Genomic DNA, 9,785 nt, shown 5'->3' with positions numbered 1-9,785 from the left:
GTCTAAGACATTCTAATGACAAACAAGACAAAATGGAGTGATCTTTCTCTAAATACACCTTTTACAACATGAAAACTACAAGTGTTTAGGCTTACCTTATTCCAAAACGCTGTTGTTGAAGTCCGTTCTTGACGATCCGGATGAGCTCCTCCTTCAAGTCAATTCCTGCAACCACAAACAATCAAACAATTACCAAGCACTTGCATTTCATATAATAAAACATATATTCAACATGCAGACCAAGGAACACATGAAATAACTCATTAACACAAGCTATTGAGAAAAATAAACCAGTTTGTATTAATAACGAAACAAAGAAACTCTTACAACCTGGCCTTGGTGTTGTGCAAGTTCCTCCCAGGGTCCATCAAGGGTTTTCCTCTACTTTGACAAAGCTCACCCTCTCCCAAGTAGAATCAAGTGAAGACAATCTCTCCTCACAAAGGCTCTAATGGAAGACCTAAATCCTGCAGCATTTACCCAAAGAAAATGTATAGCTCCAACCTCCTCTCCTTCTGGCTCAATGCCTTTATTTATAGTGCTGTAAAGAGGTTATTCAGGTCCACTATCAATGGGATCATCCCCCTCTATGGGTGGGATAGCTCCCTTATTGATGGGATAAGTTCCCCCTTAATAGAGATACATGAACCAACTGGAGGCGCATCCATTTCATCAAACCGACCTCTAGAATGTTCTAGAAGTAACCACAAGTAACTTTTTCAAGATAAAACTCGCGCATTTTGCCTTTTACAGAGGGACGCACCTGTCCCTTAACATACAGAGCGTCCATGGACGCAGATTTTGTGAACATGGTCAGCGTCCCCGCAGGTAAGGCTAGAGAGAACCTGCGACCCCAGAGATAAACATAGTTTTTACAAGACTTTCTCTCTTCTTTGAGTTTGAGATGGATAACAGAGGCATGAGACTTGCCTAAGAGGGTAGCATGACTGTTGATTTGAGCCATACTAACTGTAAGTAGTCAAGGTGACATTTTTTAGTGTAACAACATGTGAACCCTGCTTCGTCTCTTCAACATAAGTTTATTATAACAATAACATATTACTTTACAACATGGGTAGAGGTAGCTCCTCTTTGAGTGGTAAATAATAATCAGGTAATATCATTCCTTGAAACTAATATCGTCACTTGATTTGGTGTTCCAAAATCATTTGTATTTAGTAATGAATCATATTTATCTTCTCTTGATATGAATACTTTTCCTTTAGAAAAATGGATCAAAATCAAATATTTAGCAAACTATTACCCTTAGGGTAATGGACTTGTTGAATATACAAATAAGATTTTGATCAAAATGTTTTAAATAATAATATCCAATCATCGGAAGAACTAGCACATCGCCATATTTAATGCATTAAGGGTTGATACAGTTACCCCAAAATTTATTACTGGAAACTCTCCCTTTTTCCTTGTGTATGGGAGAGAATTAATACTTCCTCCTAAAATATTTTTGCCTTCACTAGATTTTTCCCAAAAATTGGAGGAAGTTGAGTGTCCTACTATGCAAACAAGAATTAATGCCCTACTCAAGTTAGAAAAGAAGAGAGAGAAAGCCAAGAAAAATCTTGATGAGAATTAAGAAACTATTAAACACTGGTTCGATGATAAATTCTCCTCTGAAAGAAGATTTGAAGTAGGATACTTAGTACTCAAATGGGATAAAATTCATGAGGAAAAGGGAGAGCATACGAAGTTTCAGAAGTTGTGGCTACGTTCATTCATTATTACAGAAAATATCGGTCCTAGTACTTTTCAATTGCAAACTTTTGAAGGGAATCCTGAATCCCTTCTGGTCAATGGGTAACTATTGAATAAGTACTTGTTTAATTACCTATGGGGAATTATTTTTTTTAAATATTTCATTTCAATCTTGTTGTATGTTTCATTTTAGTGTATTTTGTTTTAGTTTGAGTTGAGTTTTATTGTTTATTTTGTTTGATTTTGTGTGATTGAGGTTGGTTTTGTTAACTATGTTTATCATAATCATTACAGAAAGCAACATTTATCTATGAAACACTATGATACATGAAATGTTTTTGGACAAAAAATGTCTCTTATATTTAATATTTCTGATTGACTTCTCTCTAATTTTGACAATCTGTTACCTAATTTTCTAAAAATTATTTGTATACCACTATCATCAATCCTTAAAATTTCTTTCAATCTTAAAGAACAAACATTTCAGTAGGACATTTTTCTTTACTTCAATCATGTTTGTGAATGTATGATTAACCAATGAAAAGGTGGTCATGGTCAACTGCTCATGCTATCCTTTCTCTTAAGGAGTGTTTCAGGACTACTTCCCCATCTACTACGTTAGTTTCTTTGAAAATTCACTATTAATGCAATATGATCCTTATACAAGGGATTAGCTAAAGGATAGGAGGTCTCATTATGAGTTAGGCTACCATGATCATGAATCCTTACAAAATGACATTGACACATTTGGTCACCAAGCTAGGGTAGTAGCTTTTAGTTGCATAACTGAAGGACAAGAGATCTCATCATGAGCAGGCCTACTCATTTTGTAAGATTTTGTTAATGGAATTGTAAATAGTTGGTCACCAACCCAAAACAATGGCCTTAAGCTAATTCCCTGAATTGAGAAAATGTAAAATTCTAACATATAAGATAGAAGCATCTGAAAAATGGTTAAAGGGTATCTCTGTTGAGGCTATAAATGTTTGTTGGCAGTAGTGGCCATGTTCGTGGTATTGAAGTTATTTTTAAGACCATCCTATATCTGGGTAAGCTTACATTTCCTAATATTTATTATTATTGAATTTTATTGTTCCTGCTAAATTAATCAAACACTTACTTTCTACCTATTTCTCCATTATGATGGTGACTATACGAAATTTTTGTTGATAGCATGATTGAATTGTCTCTATATAAATTGGAGATAAATATTTTTTAGTTTGATAGACTTGAGCGTCTTATTTTACTTTCCTTGTTTCAACAAAGATAATTTTCTCGCCCAATTAGTCATCGTTTGTTGTTTGTCAAAAGATTCCCCTTCCATTTTTCTAAATGAAATGGGACCCCTCTTGCTCACATTAAATTTTTAGATTGTTTGATTTTTTATTTTTTTTTGTAAGGTTCAGTGAGACTTTATATTAATAAAATACAGTAAAATACATGATGCAGAGTGGGAGTTGATGGGACCTCCCTGTGTCTGCCTTTGTACAACTGAGCTAGTCTAGTCTCTGCTTTCACTCTCTCTTTTTTTTTCTTTTTTTTTTACTTCGAGTGGGTCGCTTACAGCTTGTATAATTGTCAGTAGATGCAGATATGGAAGAATCAAAGGAGCTTGGCATTCACTATGCTTGCTGGTCTACCTTGTTTATGGTGTGGCATTTCTCTCTAAGTTCCCCCTCCTCCAAGTCTTGCCAGAGGATGTGATGGTCTTCACTATTGAACTAAACGCCAACATTAGCTATGGTGTCGGCCAGCTTATTTGCAGTTCTTCTGACTGCTTGAAAGGTGATGCCTTGAATGTTGCTGAGATGGGCTTGCAGATCCTTCAGGATTTTCGAGAGCCTCCAACTGGGTGTGATCTTGTCCACTTGAGTGTCGTTTTGAAGTTTTCTCATCATCTTGATGACAATCTCCGAGTCTCCTTCCACTATGAGAGGTAGAAATTTGTAGTGGTTAGCCAGGGTGATGCCTTTGATGAGAGCAATCAGTTCTGCAGCGTTGTGGGTGTTGTTTCCCAGATTTCCATGGTAGATAAGCTGGATATTCCCCGTATGGTCCCTGATTTCTCTGCCATACCCGGCTTTTCCCAGGTTTTTCTTTGATGCGCCATCAAATTTTAGTTTGAACGCTGGAAATGGCGGCATTCCCCATTTGTCCTGCTTCATCGCTTCTATCGTTTGGTTCCTGCCTGTAGGATTGGTCTAGGATTTGAGATTGAGGTTTTGGACAATCTTTTGATCCTTTGGTGACAGGTTCCCCTCTTGTAGCATTATGTCCATGGCGTGGATCGTTTTGGTTATTAGCTACCTCATTTTTTCCATTAACCTATCCACTGACATCGTAGAGTTCTTAAAGATTCGAGCATTGCGCTCTCTCTAGATAATCCATACCACGGCTCCCGGAATAAGGTTCCATGCCCTGTTGATCAAATTATTGGTGGACATGGTGGATCGCTAATTGCTCAAGGTAAGGCAGATCGAGTCTCTATCTCTATCAGTTTGCCTGAAGACAGAAGCTATATCATCCCATAGCGCGCAAGCGGTGGGGAAAGCGTTAAGAATGTGGTTGAGCGTTTCATTATCATTCTCGCAGAGGGTGCATCGAGAGGGTCCGATGAAACCCCATCGCTGTAGATTGTTCCAAGTAAGCGCTCTGTTGTGCATGACCAGCCAAGAGAATAGGGTTATTTTGGGCCAAGTGCCTCTGGTCCAGAGGGCGTGCCATCTGGGGTCCGGTTGCCAGTCAAGTGAAGCAGCGATGATTCTGTAGGCTTCTTTTAGATTGAAAGTTCCATTAGAATTGTTTCCCCATCGTAAGATGTCTTCTCTAGTTGAGGTGAGGATCCTGCGCTGTTCTAGCTGTTGTAGGAGTTGTTCTATATTTCCATTGTGGTCTTGAGTTGGCCATTGATCTTTGGTTAGCCATTTTTGCCAAGTGGTGGTCACTGTTTGGGGTTGCCAATAATCTGCTACCTTTTTTAGCCATGCCTCTTGCATGTAATTTTTGAGTGTGGTCCAATCTGGGTGGCCCAGAGGAGGGAGTTGCTACCAAGCATCCTCCCAAAAGAGGGCATTGTTGCCTTGGTGCACTTCCCAGAAGCAGTGCTGCTAAACAATGTGTTGGTTCTCCCATACTTTGTTCCAGAGGGGAGAGCCTTGAGTGTTGTCAGTGAGCCTGATGAGGTCTTTGTCCTGTATTTGATTTGTGTACTTTACTTTCCATAAGGTGCCCCATAGGGAATTAGGATTCTCCACCCATCTCCACTAGATTTTTGCTGCAATAGCCTTGCTTAGGATTTCAGGATCTCTTAGGCCCAGTCCTCCTGCCAGCTTTGGTTTGCATATGTATGTCCACTTGAGGACGGCCCATTTGTGCTTCTTTGAATCTCCATTCCAGAGGAAGGACCGCTGGATGTTCCGAATGGATTTGTAGATTGATTTGGGTGCCGCAAGGGCTGAGAACTTGTAGGCCGACATTGTTTGAAGAACTGATTTGACCAGTACCAGTCTGCTAGCCATGTTTAGGGCTCGATGAGTCCAGCTGCTTAATCTGGCCATCATTTTGTTGAGGAGATTTTCCCAATTTGCAGCTTTGGGGGCGTATTCTGAAAGTGGGATGCTGAGGTATTTGGTTGGAAGGGAGTTCCTCTGGATCTTGAGAATTTTGCTAAGATTTCTCTGCATAGGAATAGAAGTGGTGAAGAAAAATAATTTGGATTTTTTTAGATTGATCTCCATAACTGAGGCTTCTATGAAAGTACTTAGCACCTTGTTGAAGGTTCGAGCTTCCTTTACTGTGGGGGTTCCCATAAGCATTATGTCATCGACAAATTGCTGATGTGTTACTGTGGGTCCTTGATGCGCAGTTTTGATGCCTTTGAGCTGATTCATTTAGACCGCTTGGGATAGAGATCTTCCGAGGCCCTCTTCCATGATGACAAAGAGAAAAGGTGACAAAGGATCTCCTTGCCATATGCCTCTGGATGGGAGGAGTGGTTGTAAGGGGCCTCCATTCATCATGATTGAGAAGAATGCTCCTGATACCATTTCCATTATCCATTTTATCCAAATCTGACTGAAGCCAAAACCCTGGAGGATTTCTCTGATGTATGTCCAGCTGATTTTGTCAAAGGCCTTTGAGAGGTCAAGTTGAATGAGCAAGCCCGGGATCTTTTGGGTTTTGATAGAATGCAGCACCTCCTGGTTGAGAATGATGCTGTTAGTTATCTGTCTTCCTTCAACATATCCAGACTGTTCATGAGAAATGATTGAGGGAAGGATGGGTTTAAGTTTGTTGGCCATCAATTTTGAGAGGATTTTATAGATGACGTTGCAAAGGGCTATAGGTCTGAATTTGTTGAGGGGGTCAGCATGATTAGATTTGGGGATGAGGGTGAGGAAGGTAGCATTGATGGCCGGCAACACACTCTTGGTTCTGTGGAAGTTCTTTATCATATTGAAAAGGTCTGGTTGATGATATGCCAGCAAGCTTTGAAGAATTCAATTGTAAAGCCGTCTGGTCCAGGGGCTTTGTCAGAGGCCATGGTGAAGACGACTTCTTCAATCTCCTGCTCAATGAACTCTCTTAAGAGAAGGGAGTTTTGCTCCTCCGTTACTAAGGGGGGAATAGCACTAATGATTTTGTTGATAGCTTGGGTTCTATCTTGATTGGGCTCAGAGAGCAGTGACCTGAAGTATAAATTTAGTTTGGATCCTATTTGCTCTCTGGTTGAGACCTTAGCACCATCATCTTTTTTGAGGGATAGAATACGGTTGTTGGCTCTGTGCTGAATGGTTGATTTATGGAAGAAGCTTGTGTTTCGTTCCCCATGCTTTAGCCACTGCACCCGTGATTTTTGTTTCCATAGCAGCTCTTCTTGTCTTAGCCTGTCTTCCCATTGCTTTTGGAGGTTTGATTCCTGAGCTAACCTGTCCTCGTTAGGCCCGTCCTTGATCATTGATTGTTGGAGGCCTGCCATTTTTTCCTCGAGCTCTTTTTTGGCTTGAAAAATGTTACCAAATGTGTTCTTGTTCCAGCATTTGAGCTTGGTCTTAATGCTCTTGAGCTTTTGCTGAAAGATGTACATAATGTTGTCGCTCTTTACAGAGGTTTGGGTCCACCAACTTTGTATATTTTGCATGAAGGTTGGGTGATCTATCCAGAAGCTTTCGAACCTGAAAGGCTGGTTTTGGGGCTTGATCATATTGGTGAAGTGCAGCTGTACTGGCCAGTGATCTGATCCCCCAATGGGCAGAATGTTGGCTTCCATGTCTAGATTCTGGAGCATGATGGATTCCGATATGAGGAACCTGTCAAGCCTTGATGCAACCTGTCTATTTCCCCCTTGCTTATTGTTCCATGTGTGTAGACCATTGACTGTGGGAACATCAATGAGTTTAGATGCTGCTATGAAGGTACTGAAAGCTTCCGCATCTTTATCCAATCTTCTTAGGCCTCCTTTCTTCTCCGCTAGGTTGGTGATCATGTTGAAATTGCCACCTAGGATCCAGTGGTTGGCACCATGGTGTTGTCTGATTTCGTTCAAGTCTTCCAGCATCTTGAACTTTTCCTGAATTCACTAAGGTCCATACACATTGGTGATGCATATCGTTTGTTACGAGTCTAGCATGTTGAAGATGACTGATAGCGAATGCTTAGTGGACAGAGCATTCTGCATAAAAAGCTTGTTTTTGTTCCAAAACATTAGGAGCCCTCCTGCTTGCCCAATGGCTTCTGTGCTTGTGCATTGAAAGCCTTTTGCAAATAGTTTCTTGAGCATATCTATGTCGTTGGCTGAGCATTTGGATTCTTGTAGTAGGACAAGGTCTAGAGATTACATGAAAAGACGATTTTTGAGGATTCGTCTTTTGGAGGTGCCATTTAGCCCTCTGATATTCCATGTTGTTATCTTCATTGAGAAATATTTGGTGTGGATAGGACCAAAGCCCTCATTTTTCCTTCATTGATTAGGCACCTGCCGAGTTCTTGTATTTGTTGCTTTATCGATTTTCTCCCCCATTTTCTTCCAGGACCTTTCGGCTTGTACTGGTCCAGGTCTAGGTTGGCTTGGATGACTGTTTGGCTGCTATCTCCCCATTGTTTTTTGGTTGCATTCTGATTAAGATATTCTAACTACAGGTATGCCATTTCAATTTTCTCCAAGTGTTCCTGGGGAATGGCATTCACTCCTTGTTTGGACCATTGCTCGGTGACCTCCTGGAGATCTAGGTCACCCAGGATTTCTTCTAGGGGATTGATGGGAGCAGTTGAGGGCATCCGATTTGGATGAGTTTCTGTGCAAGGAGGGGTATGCAGAGGATCGAGGCTTGTATCACTGTGGTCGGAGTTGGGCTGCAGGATTTGAGGTTGTTTCTCGGTTTGGGGATGGTCCGAGCTTGGGATGGAGATGATTAAAGGGTTAGATGGTTGAGACTGCCTGGGTGGATCTTGAGTCAGGGGGGCGTAGGATTCCAAAGGGTTTTAAAATGGATCAAGATTGCCTAGAACTTCAAATCTATTTTGTTGGGTGGGGATTGGGTTGGAGGGGTGTTTCAGAGGATTTTTCCCTTTCTACTTTTTGCTTTTCCTGGCAACAGGGATGTAATCTAGGGACGGGTTGTCCGCCTTGTCTACTTGGGGTTGAGGTGGGGGTTGATTTAGGGGGCACCCATGACTAAGATGTCCATGCTGTCGGCATTTCCTGCATCTAAAAGGGATATTTTCATAGTCGATGGACTGCTTCCAATGAATTTCTTTGCGGATCAGAGCAATATGACCTGGGAAAGGTCCTAAGACATCCATATAAATACAGATTCTGGCATAAGCAATGTATTTACCTTGAGATGTGAGATCTGAATTTTTGATGAAGATGCCCAGCTTGTTCCTGATGGCTTCCAGGATACGCTTATTCCAATAATCCACCGGTAAGGAGTAGAGTCTGAGCCAGACTGGAAATTTTGTGAAATCTTCCTGCTCTGGAACAAAGTTGGGCTTCCAGTGTGTTATGTAGAGTCCTACCAAGTTGTAGAAGTATGGGTCTTCTTTGAAAGTGCGATCTATGTCTTCCCTGTGGGTGAAGATGACCATGAAAAAATTCCTTGCTCCTAACTGTAGTTCATAGTTCCCTTTGGGCTTCCGTTTCTGTTTTATCCACCAGCAAAGAGATTTTTCATTGAGTCTCACTCCCATGAAGTGACAGATTAGGGCATGTTTGCACATGTGATCTCTGTATTCTTCAATCCATGGGTCTTCGATGATTAATGAGGGTGTTTCCTTCGATATCGGTTTGTAGGGGGGTGATCCTGTTGCTCCGCTTTGGCTGGGGATGCTTCTCTCAGCTGCAAATTCGTTGGCTTTCGAGGTATAGTTTTCCGCCGAAGCTTTGCCTCTATCCCTGGATCGGGAGGCTACCAAATACGAAGGGGCTGAAGGCTGGGGGGGTCGATCCCCCCCCCCCCCTCGAGGGTGTTCATGGAGCGATGCGTCTAGGGTTTAGTTGCAGGAGTGAGCGTTGCAGACCGAAAACTTTTTTTCAATCACTATTAGATTGTTTGATTTCCTTTTTGATATTGAACATCAATTTATCCTTCTTACTGGTTGTTTGATCTTTCAATAAATGATAGAAGCTTCATTTCTTCATGACTGTCTATTTGAGCCCTAGTTTGAACTTTGGAACAGGGTTATTTATGTTGTCTCCATGGTTTATTTTCATGATGATCATTCTTAATAAATTTATTGATGTTATTATGAATATGGGTTAGGGCTTGAAGAAAGATATATATAGATTGAAATTAGTTTTAATGTTGGGGGTTGAACGGATGCGATACTGGGAATTTGCTAGGGTTTGAAGATTGTAGGTGTTGATCTCCATGGTAGGGTGAGGAGGAGGGAGCTCTACTCCCTCCTACAAGCAAGCGGTTACTAGCCATGGTAAGAAGCCTATGAAATAAGTCCGAAGAGATGACGAGGGGAAAGAGAGAAATGAAGAAGACAAGGAAGGAGACAAACACTGTGAAAATAAAAGCACAAAAGACAAGGAAGAAAATGACAAGGAAAAGGGAGAAAAAAAC

At 41.1% G+C, this 9,785-nt stretch overlaps 1 protein-coding gene across 1 annotated transcript; it reads right to left on the bottom strand.

Moving 5' to 3' along the window:
- Positions 1-3,437: 3,437 nt before the first annotated feature.
- On the bottom strand, positions 3,438-3,881 carry LOC149258520 (uncharacterized). Its single transcript, XM_089421079.1, has one exon. The coding sequence runs from the start codon at positions 3,879-3,881 to the stop codon at positions 3,438-3,440; it is 444 nt and encodes a 147-aa protein (XP_089277205.1).
- Between the last annotated feature and the right edge of the window lie 5,904 nt (positions 3,882-9,785).

This window comes from Pinus tabuliformis, chromosome 6 (assembly GCF_031772625.1).
Source record: "Pinus tabuliformis cultivar Carrire ecotype Pingquan chromosome 6, CPIR1, whole genome shotgun sequence".
Lineage (NCBI taxonomy): Eukaryota > Viridiplantae > Streptophyta > Pinopsida > Pinales > Pinaceae > Pinus > Pinus tabuliformis.
Note: the sequence above shows the minus strand (reverse complement) of the source record. Positions and strands in the feature narration are given on the sequence as shown.